The 23127-nt window shown below is 34.7% G+C and overlaps 2 protein-coding genes across 2 annotated transcripts; one reads left to right on the top strand and one right to left on the bottom strand.

Annotated features, from left to right (window-relative positions):
• Positions 1-499: 499 nt before the first annotated feature.
• On the bottom strand, positions 500-961 carry LOC114531850 (probable ATP-dependent DNA helicase RecQ). Its single transcript, XM_028553457.1, has one exon. The coding sequence runs from the start codon at positions 959-961 to the stop codon at positions 500-502; it is 462 nt and encodes a 153-aa protein (XP_028409258.1).
• Positions 962-2151: 1190 nt separating this feature from the next.
• Positions 2152-2961, top strand: LOC114531851 (putative ATP-dependent DNA helicase Q1). Its single transcript, XM_028553458.1, has one exon. It carries the CDS (start codon positions 2152-2154, stop codon positions 2959-2961), a length of 810 nt encoding a protein of 269 aa, XP_028409259.1.
• Positions 2962-23127: the final 20166 nt, after the last annotated feature.

Below are 23127 nucleotides of genomic sequence, written 5' to 3' on the forward strand. Positions count from 1 at the left end.
ATACATGTATAACATGGTTAATGAGTTGTATTGTACTTCCATCTTGTCTCCAAACCATGTATATTTTCATAAATGTGAGTAGACTAAGAAACACATATAGCTCAGTGGTATAACAATGATTATTTAAAGCACAATTGAACAATAATCAAAATGGCATCTTCATTGTCATGTTTCAAAGGGAAATGAATTAATTGATACTAATCACTGATACGAGATTTTTGCAGCCATGATGAATTCTTACATGGTGAACATGTCCCTTTGTATTATTCAAGTTTGTTATTTCAGGTGCAAGAGTCAAAAAGTTGCAAATTACCAGGGGTTGCATGGGGGGGGGGGTACTACCACAGAGGAGAGATGGATCCATCTCTCCTCTGTGGTACCATGTATTCAAAGAGCAGTGATGCATCCTCAAATACATTATGTATATTGACACATACCAGTGAACCAAACAATGTGCTTCATCAATAACAATCCCGGCACAATACTCTCGAAAATTACTTTAACTGGCAAGCGATCTCCATCTTTTTGAAGCAATAAATGATTCAGGCGAAGTATAAACAATGGAGTACACACAATCTTCAATGTTTTCCAGGACTTGATTATCTTGACCATCATATATTGTTGCCGCGCTAATCCCAAAATTCTCATTTACAGTTTTCACTTGGTCCTTCATTAACGACGTCAATGGTGATATTACCACAACAACACTAGTTCCAATAACATTTTCAGCCATAACATCTGCCAAAATTGGAATTGCCTGAAAGACTAAGGATTTGCCGTAGCCAGTATGCGCACTAAAAAAGATATTTTTTCCTTGAAAGAACTGCCTCAGCGCAGTTTCTTGATCCTTGTAAAACTCTTTTACTTGCAAAAGGTTAGCAGCAATGGCCAGTGCTTCTTGAAATTTATTTTCTTTGAACAACGTTTTGTGGGACTTTTTTGACTCCGGTGGATCCGCCATTTTGAAATTAAATTGAGAATAAATTAACCGTGATCTAAGTTAATTTACCCAAAACCTGAAACGGATGTGACGTAGGCCGGGCAAGATTTTCCTCGTTGATTCGTAGACCCCTTCTGTGATGATGGGTCTACGACGTAGGCTACATGGCGACACAAATAGAGCGAGAGGATTTAGAAGGAGAGTCTTTCGAGAGTGCTATTCATATTGTATGTTGTTTTTTTCAAGTTCAAAGTCTGTACGATGAGCAAAAGAATATTCTAAGAGAGTCTTTCCTTGGAAAGTCAATATTTTTTAGTGCTGGTACAGGCTATTGGAAATCATTAATTTTTCAGGCAGTTCCACTTTTAGCCGATCTGCTAATGGACCAGATGGTAGGAACAAGTATTGGGATCATTATTTGCCCCCTGATATCTCTAATGCTTGACCAAGTAGCATATTTTAAATCACTTGGGTTGAATGCAGCTGCGGTTTATGAAGGACAGGAAGAGACGGTGCTGAAGGATATAGAAGATGGCAACTATGCGTATATTTATTTCTCTCCTGAATCTGTGCTTTCTCTACAACGTTAGCGAAACATGCTTCAGTCATCCCACTTTAAGACTCATTGCGTCGTGGTCGCTGTCGATGAAGCACATTGTTTCAGTCAGTGGTAGGTTTATTTATAGACATGTCATGTAATATTAAAGGTTGTTATTTGCGTTGTCGAATATCATAAAAGTTCTGAGTTGTGCCTTGTTTTGTTAGGGGATTGCCTGGTGTGAATAAACCAGTTCCATTCAGAAAAAGGTACGGCAATCTTGGCCAACTTAGAGATATATTTACAAATGTTAAGCTGATTATGTGCACTGCCACTGCGTCCAAGTACACTAAGAGAAAAATTTTTGAAGTGTTTTCAATAAGTCCTGAAGAAACATGCATTATTGAAATGAGCCCAGAGAGGAAAAATCTGCGTTATGTTGTTCAGTATGTGGACAACTCAATACCAAACAATGATTTGTTTGGCACAATCATCAGTGAGTTGAAAAATGACAAAGACAAGACAAGAAAGACTTGTCAGACACGAAACCAGTGTGCCATATTGTGGAGGATGCTCAAGTTGCAATTGGAGAATGATATCTTTTTAAACTCCTACACCAACAGGATATTTGGTCCAGATGTTTCATGCAGGTACCCCACAGTTGACTAAAAATATGATTCTCGAAAGTGTATCATCTGAAGACAACCATATCAGAGTTGTGATCTGTACCATTGCTTTTGGAATGGGGATAAATTGCAGAGGTGTAGATCGTGTCATTCTTTTTGGGCCATCTACAAATGTTAAATGCTATATGCAAGAGTGTGGAAGAGCGGGGCGAGATGGCAGAGAGAGCACATGTATCTTGCAGCACAATAGATTTCTTGCATCTCATTGTTCTGAAAACATGAAAGATTTTGTGAAATCAGACAGATGCAGATGGAAAAATATGGAACACTTTCCTGGTTCACATGTGGTTGAAGTAAATGGCTGTAAATGTTGTGATGTATGTGCAAAGAAATGCACATGTTCTGGTTTTCCTGGAAAGTGTCGAACAAGTGTCTTCCTTGAAGTTACCAACAAATGTTCTGACAAATACAAATTTAAAAGAAGTCAAACTGTAAGTGACCAACAAAGATTAGAACTGAAAACAAAACTTTTAAACTTTTTGGCAACATATATCAAACCTGTGTTGTATCCAAATGTGTTCTTAGAATTTGGAAAATTCAACATTGGTCAAATCCTTCAAAACTGCCATCAATTGTTTTCAGTGGAGGATGTTTGCAATTGTGTGGAAATTTGGAGAACTGAACATGCAATCAATATTTTGCTTATTCTGTCAGAAGTTTTTAATGATGTTGATGCAAATGAATTGCAGTTTGAGGCTGATGACATAGATGAATACTATGTTGACTCGGAATGGGCAGCTGTTCGAGATGACTCTGACTTTTTTGATGTATCAATGAACGAGTCTAATGTTCTGTAATTAACGAGGCTTTGAATGAGTCCTATCAAACTGACCAAGATGAAGAACACATGGATGTTAGTCAATTTGTAATCGATTTGGCAGACGAAGTTTCACAAAACATGAATGATAATCATTGATTCATCCCTTCAAAGAGTTTGTCTATAACTATATACAGAATACTATATTTCTTTTGAAAGACAACTATATATGTTGTTGCTTTGGATAGAACAACACTATTTAATTTTTTCTGACACGTACTGAATCAAATCTGTTTAAAGGCTATGTTTGTATACATAAAGTTGACCCTTTGAGCAGCAATATGCACCTTCTTCTAACTTTTCCTCACTATGAATATCAACATCAGGGCATAAAATTGACCATGTATCAGGCTCTAATTACCATACTATAGAGTCTACAGTGTAAATGTGTAATAATACAGAGTTTACGGCGGTAGACCAAGTCCTTAGCCACGGCGAAAAAAGATGCATTTGAAATAATTATACATCAAGTGTTCAGTAGATTCGTTATTATTTCTGTTTCTTATTAATTGTTCAAGGTTTCTGTCTTATATTAAATGCAATAATTACTTTACTTGTCGTTTTAACACCAATTTCAAGTCGATTATTGCTATGTAAAAAGCCAAGCCGTTTTTATTCGCTAAAATACCGAAAGAAAACAATTATTGCTTTTGTAGAACTTCGCTTAGGTCTGAATTATCTAAGAACACTTTGCTGCGGTTTTCAAGCGTCTTAGAAATTGCAAAATTTTACCCGTTGCTGGGGACTTGGTTAACGGCCGTATTGTAGGCTGTAATATCTACTACTATATATAATAAAAATTATCTGGCAGTTTTGTGCAGGGTAATTGTTCTCTTATGTTCATTGATTCATTTGAACATGGAGCTCATACTAAAGTTTGACAGCAAGCTTGGTTCCACTCTTGCAAATTTCTTATACTGCCTGTTAGCATGCAACGTAAAGACATCATTCTTAAGTAATTCTGTAACAATTTTCTGCAGGTCACAAGTTGCTGCTTTTCTAACATGATGACCTGCTCTTTTCAGAACTTTGCAGTCCATGTCAAAGTTATCCATAAGTTGTTTTGTTACTCCAATTGCTTTTGCAAAGCAATTAACAGCTTTCTCATTTGAGGCATTAGGACCCATGTTTTTGATCAACTGCTTCAACACTCTGTTGAAATGCTCCAAGGCAGGATCAAGGGGTATATTTCCTCCCATACCACTCTTAGCTTTGACAGAGCGGTTCCAAATAAGTCGATGTGCTTCCCTGGGTGAAAAGAGAGCATAGATTTGGCACATGATATTCAGGCCTTCTAAAGCATATTTGTAGCTTCTCTGATTGTCCACCTTCAGGAACATCAGAAAGAATTTCCAGCATCTGATAATTCTTTGACCATCACCTTCAGACACAGCATCTGAAAAGTTGTGAAATAGCATACCGTATTCAAGAAGAGCATACTGGTCATTTAACATGTCATCTCGTTTAGGTATTTTGTCCACTTGTGCTGTAACTAATTGTTCTTGATGGAGGCCGTGACTTTTCTCGTGGTCTTCCCTAGCCTTGCCATCACGAGCAAAAGACTTTTTGCAACCAGCGTACCGGCAAGGAAAACGACAATTTGGAAGTATTCCAACATCCTTATCTTTCTCTTTTTCCAATTTCTCAACAAGTTCCTTCATTTCTTCTTCACGTAAAACGAACTTGTCAACAACTTTAAAACAAAGTTCCTTTACAAATGTTCTTTGAGTTTCTGGTGAAGCTTCGGCCATTCCATTTGGCAAGATACTTTCTTTGGGAACACGTTCTAGTGACTCGATTTCCAAGACATTTAGTGCTGCAGCAATTATTCGTGCATCAATTTCTAAATTAAAGAACTGTTTGCAAGCGCTAAATTTCTTCTTTACCTCTTGCACAACATTTCGCCTGTTGATGAGTTCTCTGTCGGAAAACAGTGTACATTTGTCTACTTTAGCACTTGGGTCATAAAAGTGATTGAATGCAACCTAAATAATAAAAAAAGGAAACTATCATTAGTGATTAGTTTAACTGCCAATATTTTATACTGATGGCATGAAGTTTTTAAAGAGGTAAGTTTTTGTTATTTTTGTCTCAATAATCAATTAGGCATACAGTATTAAGCATGCATGAAGCATTAACCGTTTTAATTAAGCGTATACGGTATACTGTAGTTCCATTTTTCTGTGGTTATCAGTGTGTTTTGACATACTGCATTAACACAAGTTTTGTACGCGACTGTAATTAGTTTATATATATCGCCGTGTATTGTATATAGCATGCTATTAGTACCTGCAGAAATTTTATTTTTTAATGAAAATCAGCGATTTCTAGGTGTAGGCCTTCCAACCTCTCTTCAGGTGTAATCCCATTTGCAACTTGAAGGAGTTGATTTATTCCCCTTTCCACAGACAACTGATCTCCTACCAAGGCTTGATTGATTGGATACTCCTTCTGTTCACCATGATCAAGACAAGGAACATACTTGTGCACCGCTTCTAAAACACTTTGAATTCCCTCGTTGGTATTTTCGTTGTGGAATAACAAACCAAGGAAAACCTGTAATGCAAATGACATACATGTAACAATTATGAATAATATGACACAAAGTTTGTTGAATGTTTCTCGTTAAATTCTTGAAATTGGAATTTTGTTGCTTTAGTTTTTCAGAATTTTCAACTGATTTCCACTGACTATTTATCTTATCCTGGCTACTAACAGTATCATTATGACCATGACAAAATTCTTTATAATTCTTCAGCTTTCAACAAATACTACTTCAGCTTCATAACCTTAGGGTGATGTTACACAGAACAATTTTCAACATCAATTTGCAACAAAAAATACAGTAATTGCAGAACCAATCATGTTTCATCAGTTAGCCCAAATTTGATTGGAAATTGTCCTGTGTAACATCACCTTTAGAAAATTGTTTGGTTAAATTTTGTATGTAATACTTAAAACTGCTGTACTTTTTGTAATTTTCAAAGGTCAGTACTCCAATATTGGCACACTTACATTTTCTGTTTTTTCATCATTTCTGAAGTGTAAGCATGCATGATGTGTATTGAGGCATATTCTCTCAGAAAATGCAAACATGGTATATTATTCACCAAGATTCTTGAAACAAGTGCACTGTAATTGTCCCTTTGAAGCACATGTTCAATTCTGTTAGGAACAAATTTTGCATTGTCAATATTCAGCAGGCCAGTTCTAGTAGATTTGTCCATCAATAAGTGGTTACCAGATACCCTATTCTCAACAGATATATGACTGACCCAGTGGTTATCTATGTTCTGATGATCTTCCGTCATGTGATGGACTAGCTGCTTAAAGTCAAAATTGTCAAAGACAATCTTCCGACATTTATCTGGAACTGGGCATGTGGTTGGTCTTGCCATTGTACCTTAAAACAATAATAATTTATAAATGTATTTTATGCCTATTTAGTATCCATCATTACATAATTGCACTTACTTCAAACCTATACTTACCAGCATTTATTTGTTTTAGTCTTTCTCCTTCTATAGCCACCTCTGACAGAATAGCTTGATCATGGTTATTCCCATACTCATCCAGTTTCTTGTACAAGTATGTATGAGACACTGCTAGTCGATGTTTTTGGGTAATTTGGGTATATGTCCCTCGACACATCATTTTTCCAAGAGAGCTCAGATCATCTGGTAAAACTTTGGTGTTATGTTTACTGCGCCATGAAACTGATACTTTCACAACAGTTTTAGTTGCATCTTCAGGCTCTGCCAGTGTCTGCGAATGTGGGTTATTATCCGCATCGGAATGGAGTTGTAGCCAAATTCGGGTTGGAGTTGACGTCGTTAGTGGACAGGTTGACAAACTCTGGACTGGATACACATTTGTAATAGGTGATATGGGGATAACTGGAACTGTTGAATTTTGATTGCCATGGTGTTCACTCAGTATAAAGCGTGACTGCTCTGCAGAATTTTTATCATCATATCCCAAACGTTTCACAGATGATTTCAACTTAACCGTAAATCCTTTCTCCTCAGCTTTTTTTCGATAGTTGAACAATAACTTGGTGTTTATTTCATCTATTTTTTTCCGTTGGTTTGATCTCTGTTTAAAATAACCCAAACAGCTTCGACAAATGTATTTGGAGATCGGTCTTATCACAAAATGCAGACTTTCAATTTCTGCTTTAGCGTCAAAATCCCTTTTCCCCTCTACAAGATTGACGTCACCTTTCTTTTCTATCTTGAACAAACAAAGAACGCACTCCTGAGAATTCATGAATATTCAAAGCTTCCAATACAGTCAATACTTTCATAGTGTCGCCATGTTGGCTATGAAGATATTCGCGATTAGCATAAATTATGATAAATTATCATCTATCCTGAATATTTATCAACTGACCAATCACGAGCGTTCCCCCATTTGTGGGGAAATCCACATGATTGAACAAGCTTTTTAACGCTGATGCGTAGACTCACTTATAACTTAAGTTGAGTCTACGCGTAGGCTAGATTTTCAGGGTTGAAGAAATAGGATGATAGCTTTTCCAGTTTGTCTTGAAATTCCTTGTTAGCCATGTTTTCTCTCTCAATAAGTATCAAAATATCTCTACAAATTTCACACTTTTTGTTCGCATATTTTTTGTAAAGGGAATCTTTATCGGACATGCTGTATTGTGTTTTGATTTGTGATTGCTATTTATATATATCCCTTTAATCATAGGAATGTTGAAATTTGAGCTTCCTGTTTCTTGAAGGAAAAATTGAAATTTCCAATTTTTTTTGTAAAAATAATCGGGAGTTTGGATTTTTCCCACAGCGCCGTGATTATATTCAGTCGAATTCGACAGGTAATTTCACACTGCTATATCATTGTTTTTATGTGCGGCTATGTTCGTTAAAATTAGGTAGCTAGATTTCGCATATGAAACTGTACAATAAAATTAGGAAGTGAAATCGTAAATACAAGGAAAATACACGAATAATATGTTTTGAAAGCCAGAATAACAAATTTGTAAATATATTTTCCAATCTTTTCAAACTAATTATATATTCTGCATCTATTGCCGCGTTTATCTTCGCCTCTTTTTATTTTACTTCATTTTTTTTTGCAAAGCCAAATTCTCCATAAAAAGTTCTACATTTTGACTAAATTTTTAAACATATAACTAAAAAAATACCGAAGTTATAGCGAAATATAAAATCCTAGCGTAGCGATATCATACCCTCGAGCTGAGGTGTCATATTTCGATAAACCCAAAACAACCGGAAAAAATGCACTTGGGTAGGCTTTAAACCCCGCCAGTCGATTTCCTGTGTAATAAAACCCCGACAACTCAAGGTTTTGTATCATTCAAACTTAAGCAACAGCGGCGCGCAGCTGCGTGCGTAGTACGCAAAATTATTATGAAAATACACAAAATTATTTCTATTTGCTGAGTTAAAACGAAACTTTCTACTCAGAAACGCTTGAAAATAGACTAAATATCACCGTGACTATGCAAAGGCTAAAAGCAACACTAGGGAAAAACTATTGTGCTATTTTATTGAGAAAATAATTGGGATTTCGATTTTTTTTGTCGGGCTGTAAAAAAATGACGATTGTTTATTTTTGTGGAGTGTAACCAGTACCGATGGTGGGATAAAGTGAAGGGATAGATAAATTTTTTATTGCGGTTGAATTCCTTTTTAGCATTATAAAAGTTTATTAACTTGTTGAAAATGTAGTTGATAGGCGACACACGGTCAAACAAAGAAATGACTTACAAGTTTTGTTATTTTTCTAATCATTTGAGTTCAAGTTGGACATGAGAAGTGTGCAAAAGAATGAGTGAGTATTTTTTTTGTGTTGAAATTGACACTGATTGTGAGATGAGAAGATTTCTTATTCACATTTTACGTTCCTTATTTTTTGACAATCTTGCTGATTTGATTTCAATGTTTAATCGATTTGAGAGGGTAAAATCAACAATCGATTGGAAGTGGGTTTTGTTTTCTGAAAATGAGAAAGAAGCTAACAGTATTTGGAAAATTATTTCGCGTGATTATACTAGATCTAGAAGAGCTTACCATTGCAGTGGACGTATGATGGATTCTATTCGTTTTTAGATGTTAAGCAAAGAAGTATTATTGTTCACGATCAATTTCATTTACGGAAATTTGCTGCTTTTCTTCTTAATGATTTTGAACATATATCATATTTTGACGCTGTGGAAATAATTACTCGATTTAATCCTATTGATGGAAAAAAAATAAAAATTATATGCAGTAATAAGAAGGAATGTAAATATTTATGGGATTCTATTCGAACATTTTGTAAGGGGACTGATCCTGAGAATTATGAACAAGACTTTTATGATTATCATAGAACATTTTTTAGTAAAGAGAAGAAGAAGACAGAAAACAATAGAAGAGAAAATGTAATTTGTGAACTTTGTAATTTAGAGAATTGTGAATGTTGTACATTGTATTATAATCATTGAGATTTACAATGAACTTATTACTTTACTATCGTATCTGAATATATATTGTTTTTTATTCTTGTACCATTTCTTTAAGATGTTGTCTATGTCTTCTTTTCGAATGTGGTTGAAACGTTTTAGAGAGAAAGAGTCAATTTTTTGATGCCACAACATGCACATCTTTTGTTTCGGGATCCTCCCTTTCATACAGTGTTATTCCATTTTTATGAATTATCCCACATACTATTACTCCAACTTCATCACAGGTCATTTTGTTGAATGCGTCTACCTCCAGCAAAAAACTTGTTAATTGCATTTCTTTTATTGCTTCACATTGAAGTGATGAAATCGATGGTGTATATTTTGGTTTTGAGTTTATTGTAATTTGTGTAGTATGCATTTTACTATTCATATTTTGCATAGTTGTTATATTATTGCCGTTGAGTTAGGGTATATATATATATAGAGAGAAGTTGGTTCAGTCTGCTCATCCTGTGAAGAAGGTTTCAATTGAAGTGTCAAATGTTACAAGAGAGAAATGCCGTCCCAATCATTGAATTTGAGTTAATTAAAGACGAAAAAAAGGATTTGCAAAAAGATATTGATGACTGGATGCATGAGAGGCTCAATATAAAGAAATGTGTGAAAGGGATGCGTTATTACGAAGTCAGTGGGAGCAGTATAAAAGTGATTTTAATGATGAAAGTAGATCACTTTAGAAGAATATTAATATAATTCGAAATTTTATGTGCTGAGATTTTTGAAAAAAATTCTTTCATCTTTTATTTGTTTGAAGGCGTTTATGGTTTTGCTATCTATGTATCCTTATCATTCTGTTTTATGGGTGCTGTATGATGTATGTTCAGTTTTGAGAAAAGCGAAACCAACACTTTCAAGTAAAAGAAGACCATTAAAGTTAAATAATGTTTGGACGGAGTCAATATATGGTGATTTTGTTGTTAAAGGATGTCAAGAATACTTTAAAAAATCACATTTGCATTTAGATTACAAACTTTTTATTCGTGTTAATGATTATGTTGTGTTTGTTTTCCTAAATAATTCGGGATGGGAGAGAGTAAGAAAATCCCCATCATCTATACCCATGGTGGTTAAAAAACTTAATATTTCTACTTCTGTTTTTGTTATTCCATATCAATGGTACAGAGTGTTTTGTGTTTTAATTTCAAATAATTATGATTTATCCCCAATTTTGTATTTCCCAGTGTCAAAGAGTTTACGGGATGGGGAGAAAAAGTTTAATCTCATGTTTCGATAAAACGCAAAGGATATCATTTCCAGATTATTTTTGTTTAAATTCGTTTATTTATCATCGTGATGCCTCTGCATGCGTTTTACAGGAAAATCAAAACAAAATTCATGATTTTTTACCACCTTCGTATTCAGAAATTCAATCAACATTTGTATGTGCAAACTCAAATTTACCGATGTTTAAGTATTTATTTTTAATTGGATTGAAATATGGAATTATAATTTTGGCATTTGATATACAAATTCAGATTTGTTTTTTTCATCTTTTTCATTGCTCTCGATGTAAAAAAAAATGCATGTTTTCGTTTTTGTCTTTTTTATATTTACGCATTAAAAAATTAATAGCGTGTTTTAAATGTCTTATTGAGTGTGGAGTTAAGTATCAATTTAATTCAAATACTGTTTTGCATAAAATTTTAAATTGTGAAAAATCTGATTTGAAATCCTTACTTATTCTACAATGTCTTGATATCTTTTCTTGTTTGTATGATGATAATTTTAATGTTTATTGCAAGAATTTCGATGTGAATGATAAACACGATACCTATATTGTTGGTGTGTTTTTAAAAAATGTTAATGAAATGTGGCAGAGCGATGAATTATTTCAGTCATATTCTCTTGTTGATAATCCTCATTCCACACCACTTTTGGAAAGAGGAATGATATCATTTAAAAAAAAATGAGTGGAAAGACATTCTTTTTTGAATGTGGATTTATTAAACAAAAATATGATTTATTTTTCATTAGTGAATTAAAAAATGTGAAATATGTATGAGTTCATTATTTACCTATTGATGAAACGATGATGGGAATTATTCAATTTGAAAATCGAAAAACAGATGCAAGGGCAAGATTTTATTTTTTAAATTTGGAAATAGCTGATATTTTCCCTGAAAGTGTCGGACAAAACATTTCTGAAATATTGGTAAAAATGAAACTTCTTGAAATGAATAAACTTATTCAAACAGTTGAAGTTGGGAAATTATCTTTGGGCGGGGGGTATTGTAATTATAAAAATGTAATAGAGTATTCCTTTTCAATATTTTCAAAAATAAAGACAGGTGAAATAGGTTCGAATTTTCAAATAAGCGACAATAAATTAAGTAATTCTATGTTAGATATTTTGAAACGTGAATTAATTTTTTAAAAAAATATGTAAAAATATATATATATATATATATATATATATATATATATATATATATATATATATATATATATATATACACCCATTTGCAAAAACGTTGGCCGCAGATAGATAGATAGATAGATACCCGAAATCTAATTAGAATTGCATATGTTGTGTAATATGATTGAAACCCCATGCAAATGTAATCATATGCAATTCTAATTAGACTTCGAGTATCTATCAATCTATCTATCTGCGGCCAACGTTTTTGCAAATGGGTGTATATATATATATATATATATATATATATATATATATATATATATATATATATATATATATGAATATATATATGTATGAGTGTCAATTGTTTTTTAATGGTGGAAATGCTGCATAGCTAAAAGATGAATAAATATACTATTGTACCATATTTAATGAATGAGGATGATTCTTTTGTGCTGGATGTTTGTCATCAATTTATGAATTCGGAAAGAAATGTTGGTAATTTTCAAATTCCTCGTTCTCTTGGTGACTTTATAATTTCTTTTTATGGCGATCTCCATGTTGTGAAGTATTTTGTTTTTTTTGGTCGATGTTGTTTTTCTTCTCGATTCAGGGATTTCTTTGAAAATTGTTGTCTGTTCATTGTATAGACCGCGTCAGCCATCGACTTGTTATGAAATATATTATTTGAATTTTTATTTTCATGTAAAGAAAACGAAAAGTAGATTTTTTCAACCTCCTCACCTACAATATGAGTTTTGTGGAAAAGTGATGACACAATGTTTTTTGCACTTGTTTTCTCTGGTCAATAAAGCAATTAATGATGGTGTTGAAAATAAATTTAAGGGAATTATTTTTAATGTGGTGCAAAATTGTTTAATTGAAAACGGTATTTTTTATTCCTTTTGTTTTGTTGATTACTTATTTCATTGCATGAATTGCATGAAATATTTAAACACATTTAAAGAGAAATCAAATGAGTTTTGTTCTTGCAAGTTCTTATTTCAACATATGTGCAGTTGTAAAATGATAGCATATGAGATATATGCAAATCGAGAAATTTTTAATTTGAAAAAAAAAAGAGTTTAAGTTATTGCAGCGATTGGCGGTTTTTGATTAATTTTTCAAAAATTAAATTGAAACAAATTGAAAAAAATTATATCAATCATCTTGAATTATTTGAGACTTTTTTTTCCACATGCAACTTTAAAACAGACAAATCTTTCTCGTTTATTTACTTTTTTAGCATTTTTATTACAAAAGTTGGGTATTTTATTTTTTCGCGCAAACACAAAAAAGAAGAGATAACCAATCGAATTGGTTATATTTTATCAGGTATAAAACGGAGTGAATCATTTGATGTTGTCATTCGTGTTGCGTTTATGCTTGTTTTGTTGTTTAGTCTTATATATCGCTTTAAGCTTTTAAGATGGAATTAATTCAGAAGCCTGATGTTTTTGTTAAGGATAAAGCTATTGATGAGTTTCATTATCTAACGTCTTTTGGTCAACAAAATGATGGGAAAGTTGTCTATCATGATTCCTTCCAAGGTTCTTATTTCTTAGCAAAAGTTTTTTCCTTATAGTTTCGATACTGATTGTAAACAGTTTCGACTGTATCCTCATGCACGTATTGCTGTTTCGCAATTAAAAGAAATACGAAAGTGGTTGCAACACGGATCAACTGATCTATCTTTAAAAAATGGATCTGTTGCTGATAAATTGATAGAGTATGACGTTAAATCCCTGCCAAAATTCATGTTTTACATTTTAAGTTGTAGTTTATGTATTTGACATTGTTATGTGCGTTTTACATTCAATATTTTGTATTTCACATTGAAGTTTTACGTTTACCAGTCGTATTTTATAATTTTCTACTATCTTCACGACGTAACTCTTATTTTCCGATCGAGTTTTAATTCGACATTCAAGTTTGCGTATTCTTCATCCAACCGCAATCCAACGAGGAAGTTCAGATCGTAGGCTCGCAATTCCCCCACCCTATTCCCGCTAAGCGTTAATTTGACTTATGCATGAACATGCTGCACCCCCGGCCGCAGTTTGCCGCCAAAATCCAAACGACAATCGACGACTTTTCGACGTTCGTACGACGTATATATATCGTGTGTAAACTACAGTCAGTATTATAATTTATTTATAAATGTAAATGAAATGTCTGATCGCGAGAACCTAAACGAAGTTAGGAATGTGTTGCTGAGAGCAGCCAGTTGCCTGGAAAATGTAATCTCACCGTCCACTTCAGGTAAGTCTTTTTTAACATTTTATGAGCAAGTCCTATTGGCTATATTAAATAAATTGTGTCTTACAATAGTTATATATATTTACTGTGTTTAAAGGTTCCTCAGTAGCCGGGAATGGAACAAATAATATAAGGCCTGCATTAGTCAGTGGACAGCCATCCAACACTAGTCCAAATACTGGCCACAGTATCCCTCCACTATCTGTAGCTGCAGAGCAAAGAAGGCTTTTCAATTTTGGGGGGAGATCGTCATGCAGCATGTCTGTTAGTGTTAAGCCAAAAGCACCTAAGAGACGAAAAGTACCCTCGTGCACCTTAAAATTTTGCTGCTTGTCGTCTAAAGATGCAAACATGCCTCCAAGTACTGTCAAAGAAAGAACAGAGCTGTCGAATGCAGGACTTGGAGACTGCAGTATCTCCTTCTTGCAGAATGGTGTTCCAATTTACTCATCACTTTTGGAAAAGTTCCCTCAACTGGAAGAGGCTGGTGGCTTTGATATGTTGCTTTACCAAAGAGGTGGTGGTGAAGGTAGTGGCTTTCACCTAATAAAGCCTCCGCACACTCCAAGTCACTTGAAAAACCTGTGTGGTCAGGCAAAAATATACTTGAGACCAATCCAGATGGATCTAATGTTAAATGTGGAAGGTGATACTCAGTCGGTCCAGCTGTGCACTTTTGTGTGTGTGTATATATATATATATATATATATATATATATTTGTACGTTTTTGCTCTCAATTGAGCCATGTGTTCACTTGTGGATATTTATGTAAGGTGTATTTGTTCTTCTGCACATATATATATATATATATATATATATATATATATATATATATATATATATATATATATATATATATATATATATATATATATAATATGATAGAATATGATAGAATATGACTCTGGCCTGCCCCTATGGGTTTTATTATAATTATTACTATAACAATTATGTTTGTAGACTGAAGATTCATCCATCCCTGTGATCAGCTGTTTTATGTGTGGAGTTTCTGTTGCCATGATGGAGATGAGTCAACACTACAGTGATGTTCATGCTGAATCAGATTTGCATGAGAAACTGGTAAAGGTAATAATTACACTCAACATACTTTCATCATAATAAAGGAGTACTGTAGTGTGGCAATAAATGGATGCCAGACACAACTATACAGTCTATAGTAGTGTTGTATGTGGTATGTAATGGTTTTTGGGTGATATTATAACACATTCAATCACTTAAACATTTTGAAAACAATATGTGATGTTACAAAAACTGGAATACATGTATGATGCTCATCTACCAATATGGCAAATGCAAGTATAATCAAGAGACCATGTACATACTACATACAGTATGACCAGTTTACAGGTTAAAAATATCCTGCACAATCTGAATGCTACTGTTTTTGTTGCTTTTTAGAAAAGGCAAGCAACAATTGAGGAAGTTATAAATGATGGGTACGTACTGTACTGTATATTAATTATTGCGGTTTATTATATAAAGTTACATTGCTTTATAGAGATTTCAAACACTGATAAAACTGATAATCTCACATGTGAGATTATCCATGATAATTATTGTTAAGATAAACATTAATATTCCGATGACGTCAGTCTATCTATGAACACGTGTCATGATCACATGAACACTAGCAGTGTAAAGTTTTTGTTTCATGTAGTTTTTAAGTTAGTTGTTAGTTGTTAGTTGGAACTGTTACTTGTAAGTTGTATAAGTTTTCGTTAATAAATATTGTTATATATAAGTCTTCCACCGTCATGAGTTTAACAATTATCACTTTTCTGTGAGAATTAGCGCTTTTCAAAGACTGTCGGTCATTTACATAATAAACAGAAAAATACATGGATGCTTGGATGCTTGTCTGCTCCACTCACACGTGAGATATGAATCTGGTATTTCTGTGCACCCATGTAATATTCTCTATATATAATAATAATCTGAGCCTGCATACCGTATTCATTCGGGGCTTATTCTTTTCACACCCTTTAGAGGGGGGGGTTAATAGAGGGGGGGGTTAATTGAGAGGGGGGGCTTATTTAATTATTCATAAATGGCTGTTAGATCCTTGAATTGTCGACCCTTGATTGAGTGACAGTAATATAAGTCAGATTTTCATTTTTCTCTATGTTGTTTATATTCACTCAGTGCAAGTGGGTCACAAGACGATGTACCAACTACCAGCAGCGGTTTTTCCAGAAACAGCGTAGGGATTTTAAGAGAGCTATGCCCTGACACAAGCATTCGAGATATAAACAATGCTCTCTCTGATGCAAATGGAAATGTTGATGAGGCTGCTCAACATCTTTTAGGAAGGACAGGTACACTGTTATCACTTTTTATAGGCATTCTAGCAGCTATACCTGTTGCTTATACTGTAATTATGTTTGTTATAATATTCAGGACATAATGTACCTGTAGTATTATATACCATAAATATATTCATATATATTCCTGTATATTTATTTGTGCCCATGGCTGCATCACAAACTGTGGAGAAGACCTGGGATATGTTCACTTTAGAGATGAGACGCATGTACAACAAGCTGGCTAATACCCTTTGCAGATTCTGTGAATAAATCAGGTTTACCATAAAGGAGTGCAAGTAAAGTGAGCTTGCATAACACTAATGGCTGTTTACAATTCCATTTTTAGAAGTTCAAACTGTTGATGTAGTGGACAGTGATGAAGATTTACCACAACCATTTGCAACATTTGAATATGATGTTTATGAGAATGATACTTCTTCTCCACTGAATGCTTTGAAACAGTTTCAACAAAATAACATAGATGTAGAGAGTCCTGCTCAACGCATATCTGTGAGCAGAATGGATGGAGTTGTTGAATTGAGAAAAGATATACTTGGGATTTACAAGAACACAAAAACAAAACTTAGAGTGAGACCAAAAGTGAGTTTTGAGGTGGAGGATGCTGTTGGCAGTGGCCCTGTGCGAGAGTTCCTTGCCAATGCCATGAAGATATTAGAAGAGGGGGTACCTTCTACCTCATCCAGGCCACTCATCTTTTTTGAGGGTGAAAAAGACCATCTACTGCCTATCCACGACCAGTCCCTTCGCCTAGCTGGCACATTCAAGGCCCTCGGAAGAATAATAGGCCACTCTATACTGCATGGTGGTCCTGGACTCCATGGTCTTTCACCAACGGCAGTTCACTATTTGACCACAAACAAGGAGTCATTATCACTGGAACAACCACCACCAGCAACCCTTGAAGATATTCCTGACGTTGAGTTAAGAGAACTTATATCACAGGTACAATAGAAATACTTAACTATAGAAATAATAAATTTTATGCACATCTCATTGTCATATTATTTGTTAATAAATTCTGGGACCTGGTCTAGTACTTCATATTTTTTTATTATTTCTGACATTTAATAGCTGGACTTGTTAGAAATGGAGCAAAACAATCTAGCTGAGCTGAGATGTACAATGGAGCCTTACCTATTGGAAGCTGGACTGGACCCAGGCATATTACAGTGCAACCGCAAACTGGTGATAGATGGACTGATTATCTATCAAGTCAGAGATAAGAGGCGCTTAGAGCTAGATGACTTAGCTATTGGTATTAGATTTTATTGTATTTACTGTAATTGGTATTAGTTTAAGGAAATAACCTATATTTATGTTGTTACCGACTGTCTTTATAGGTATGGATGAAGTAAGTCTCTCAACATATTTGAAGAAGAATGCATCCCTGGTAAAAGTGGTATTTCCAAGAGAGGCAGAGCGACATATTGAGGCCAGTGAAATCATCCAAGCTGTAGTATTCGAAGGAAAAGAAAAAAGTGAAAGTACCAGAAGAACGGCTGACTTCCTCATGCAATACACCAAAGAGTTAGAGTCAAGGACAGATGGTAAGCAAAAGTGAATAAGTCATAGTTGTCGAAGAGTTCCTGAATGAAAAATCTTCCTTACAAAAAAGCGTGTATTAAACTTAAAATATAACACCTGAGGAGTCAAAGACTACCCCCCTAGGTGCTACATTATGTTAGCAGCACTATCTATCCCATAACATCTGCAGAAAATATCATATATAGGGTCTATTATTTTTTAATATATTTTATTGTTTAGGTTCTGTTCGACTTGCTGACCTTCTAGTATTCTGGACAGGGGTTTCCATGATCCAGTCTACTGGTAGTGAACTATTGGTTACATTTGATGGTGGTGCTAATATGCTACCTCTCTCAGAGACATGTTTTAAGAAGATTGTGTTGCCTGAAAAACACAACACATATGACCAGTTCAAGAAGAACATGGATGTGGCACTGGCGTATGGCTCAGCAGGGTTCAGTTTTGTTTAAACATTGTTACAAATGACTTTGGACAAAAAGCCAGATTCTGTTACTCTTTAAATTTCCTATTTATACTCAAAGTACAGTCATTGGTCACACTGTTGTATATTATACTGTGCCAGTGTACTCAGTAAAAGAACCTTTTTAAATGTCTTAATTATTGCAGTTGTTGATCATTTGAGTGAGGGCTTCTGCCCCCTCACTGTAAGTCATATTAACAGTTTTTGGTAACATATTCACATAGGCATCAGAAAAGGGGCAATCTGTTTGTGGAACCTCAACAAGCTCTGGTTCTGCCTCTGGAATAGGCCCCTGCCAGTCAATACCATAGTTGCTATAATCACCCTATCATAAAGAAATAAAGCCATCAAATATATAACCTAATATTAAAGTATGTGAAAAATACAATTTGGATTATAGCACTATATATATAATACCTGACATTCCAAATCCTCTGGACGTTGTGTACCTCTTGCTTCAGCCAATCCACTGATCCACAGCTGCATGGGAGATTTGTTTCTGGCTGTACTCAAGGGATGGTGAACATATGCTTTTGCCCAGTTATCTAAGTGTCTGTTAATGATGGGTAAAAACACAAAATGAAGGCACCACAAATGAGCATTGTTATCAGCATCTAGAATTCCTTGATTTTCCATGGTATAAAATAACTCGTAAAAAAGGCTAAGGCATCCACTGAACACATCTCTCCAGAGACGTTCAATCCTCTGATTGTGTGTGCTCTTGCCTGAAAGTAATAGCAAAACATATTTAATGTTAAATCTTTTCCTAACTAAAAGTTACTCACACGCAAGATATGTAGGCCACCACTAATGCTCCATCTGTTTACTCCCTGTGTTTTTTAACTGATATACAGAAACGTGACGAATAATTACATTTAGCAAATTACAATTTAAAGGGTTGTAATTATATACTGTGATAGGCTATAGCCAACATACCAATAAAAAATATAACAAAATGTATGTATTACCCCACTAATGCACCGGTGCCGGCCAGAACCAGCCTCTTAACATAATTTACTCAGTCTAATGCCACCAGATTTTACTCTAACACCAGATGATTTTACTCATCATGGGGAACCTCCCTGCAGCAATGAGTTACATATGTGTCACCTGAATAAGTAACTTTGATTGCGACAGTTATAATAATTTTTGTTTCCCTAATGGTTTACCAGTTATCATGCTTCCTTCTGCCAGGGCCTCGTGAATGTGACTTAGCATGTATGCAAGACATCCACATTTTCACCACCTTTGTCTGATCGCACACAGGAAGGTGCCCATACTCATTCACAGCCTCAACAAAACAGTAGAACAGTTGTTGCTCTTATTGTTGATGCTTTGAGGTAACAGGATTCTTGAGTAGCCATCAATACCACCATGAATGACATTCTCCACCTGTAATTTAACATAACAGTATAAACTACAGATTCAGTCCATTGTTTTAGTTTATCTGATCGGTAAATTAATAACCACCACCATATGGATTAGTAGTAGATGTTCAAAACTTCTACTCCTCATTTTGCAGATTTGTTGGCTTTCTTTCTGGGGGAGGGGGGGGGGGATCAAGGGGGCATGTGATGAGAATATTAGTCACAAGCCTTGCATACTGTGATGTAATGATTGAAGTGGCAAATATTTTTAGTTATTCAAGTAAATAATTGAAAGTAAAAGTAAAAAACATGAACTGCAAGTACATACATGTACTGTATAAAATTACTGTACCTTATCAGCTTGTGGTTTCCATCAATATGCCACAATGATAATGGATAACGCACCCTGTAATGACGCCTTCTTACTGTGTTCCTCCATCTTTCCATTAAGCCAATAGGATCAGTTCTTAAAAGGGATGACCTTATCCTTTGCCATTGTACCCGATGACCTTTGCCTCTTAGATACCCTTTTATCATCCGTATACCAAACCCTGGGTGTTGATTACTAACATCTACCACAAGTTGATCCAACTGATTGTCATTAATGTTGCTGTACATGCCTATACAGTGGTGCGAAATTTATTTACATGATGATCATGAATGCCGTAGACTGTGAACGCATGCATGCTTGACCACATTTCACATGGTTATTAACAAGTGATTCAAATCATTGTTACTCTAAGAGAGAGTGATCCAATTTTTCTATCCCATAGACATGAGAGGTTTTCTCAAGATGAGTCAAATTGTCTCCCATATTTACAAGTAAAATCACCTGGCATTAAACAGAGTAAAATCTGTAAAGAGGCATCAATGAATTAATGTTACTGTATATTTATTTTAAACTGATGCACTTGTCAATATTAAGCCCCAGGGGGTGGGTACAGACAAAAGGAATGATGGTCGCTAAGGGAATTGGAAAACTCATGTCTTCCTGTGGGTGTGGAAATTGACTTTACTAGCTGCCCCTGGGCTTGGGATGTTTTACATACATTCTATGATATTGTATAGCTACATATATGTTCAATATACGGTGGTATTTGACATAAATACATATCCCGAGGGCGAGGGTGGTAAATTTCACACTTTTTTTCTCAAATTGTGAAACTCCCCTGGGTCTGCAGTCCCCCCACCCTGGGGCTTGACATTGATAAGTGCACTTATAGGCTGTCGAGGAATTATTTAACTAACCCTTACCCGAAACACTCAATCCAAAAGTGGACATTCGCCTTTCCACAGTCCGACAACTCACTTTTAAAATGTTGCTTATATCGCGAACTTTGAAACCTTGCTCGAGCAAATGTGTAAGTTGTTCTTCACTTATCTCGTATGATGGTCTTCCACGTTGGCCATTCCTGTTCAGAGATGACATGTATCCCTCATTGCAATTTAACCGCCTGTTGTCGTCAATCTCAGACAGCTTTCGACAAGCTATTCCAACCAGATCTGTCAATGTGTCATCGATATCCAGACCAACAACAAGTCGTTGCAAGTAGTCTAATTTAAATATAACTGGTTGTAAGTCAGTTGTCTCATCACTCGACGACTGAAATCGATCCAAAGCATGAACAACATCGTGGATTGCAGCTAACAAGTATGTCCTGTCATCCATATTTGTTTACTTCGGCGGCAAACTGCTTAACTGCGGCCGGGGGTGCAGGCACGTTCATGCATAAGTCAAATTAACGCTTAGCGGGAATAGGGTGGGGGAATTGCGAGCCTACGATCTGAACTTCCTCGTTGGATTGCGGTTGGATGAAGAATACGCAAACTTGAATGTCGAATTAAAACTCGATCGGAAAATAAGAGTTACGTCGTGAAGATAGTAGAAAATTATAAAATACGACTCGTAAACGTAAAACTTCAATGTGAAATACAAAATATTGAATGTAAAACGCACATAACAATGTCAAATACATAAACTACAACTTAAAATGTAAAACATGAATTTTGGCGGAGATTTAACGTCATAATAGAGGAGTTTGTTGATCGTGGAAAAAAGAAACGACTTATTGTTCAAAATGACAACTTTGGGTACTACTTAACTACGCAATATGCTGCTGATTCCATCACGAAAGACCGTGTTATTGATGTCGATAGTGAAACTAGGGAAGATGATGGTGAGGAAATGCTTGTTACAACACCGTCGCCGCCACCACCATCGGTTGAATGGAAAGATGCCTTTGAGAAATTTTATTTCGGATTATCAACAGAAAAAGGGGTGATTGTGAAGGCTTTATCAAAGTACATTCAGCATAAAGAAGCAAAGGAAACAGCGCCACGAAAACGAAAGCGTAAAGTTGCAGCTCTTGACGAGGAGGAGGAAAATGAACAAGATGATGATGATTGTGTTAGCGAGGTTGAGAAAGATTATAACTTTATTAATCGTGTTAATAGTGTTTTAGCAGGAATGAAATTGCATGGGGAAAAAGATGTTGTTGATGAAGTTATAAAATATTCAGATTCTTTGTCTATTGCATGCGGGTGCAGCTCAGATGATCTGCAAAAATCTATCATGTGTGCTGGTTTTGATTATTTAAACGGTTTTTTTGTTCGACATGAACAGATGTTAGGAGATCGTATTGATGCGATTTTTAATTCGGTATGATTGTTTTTTAGATTGTAAGAAGTAATGCCAGCGAAAAAAAGAGGAAGTAAAAGTTTTGACATTGATTTAATAAAGAAAGCATCTCGATTATTGAAAGGGGAGACATTAAGTAGTGATGACTTACAAAAATATAGATTGCAATGGAAAAACACAAAAGTCGTATAAACGATTAAAAATAGATGTTAATGCTAGAAATAAACAATGGTCAATAGATTTAGCTGAAATGAATGATTTAGCAAGATATAATTATGGTTATAAATATTGGTTTGTTTGTATTGATGTTTATTCTCGATACGTTTTTTTGAAATTGTTGAAGAATAAAAGTAGTAACAATGTTGGGAAGAAATTTGAAGAAATCTTACATCATAGCGGAGAAATTCCTGAAAAAATTCAAAGCGATGAGGGAACTGAGTTTCAAAAAATTAGAAAGGAATTAAGTAAAAAGTATAATTTCGAATTATTTCATACTTTTAATTGTGAAATTAAAGCATCGCATGTTGAGCGTGTTATCCAAACATTGAAGACAATGGTTAGACGTGTTATTTCTGTCACTAATAATTTTAATTATTCAAAATATATTCATGTGGTTGTTCAAAGGTACAATGATTCTCCCCATAAAGCACTTTTTAATAATTCTCCTTATGATATATAT

Source organism: Dendronephthya gigantea, unplaced genomic scaffold (assembly GCF_004324835.1).
Source record: "Dendronephthya gigantea isolate DGI-Jeju-01 unplaced genomic scaffold, DenGig_1.0 000075F, whole genome shotgun sequence".
Classification (NCBI taxonomy): Eukaryota; Metazoa; Cnidaria; class Anthozoa; order Malacalcyonacea; family Nephtheidae; genus Dendronephthya; species Dendronephthya gigantea.

What these genes read in the sequence shown, in the direction of transcription:
- LOC114531850 (XM_028553457.1), bottom strand. Translation starts at nt 961, where the DNA reads ATGGCGGATCCACCGGAGTCAAAAAAGTCCCACAAAACGTTGTTCAAA.
- LOC114531851 (XM_028553458.1), top strand. Translation starts at nt 2,152, where the DNA reads ATGATTCTCGAAAGTGTATCATCTGAAGACAACCATATCAGAGTTGTG.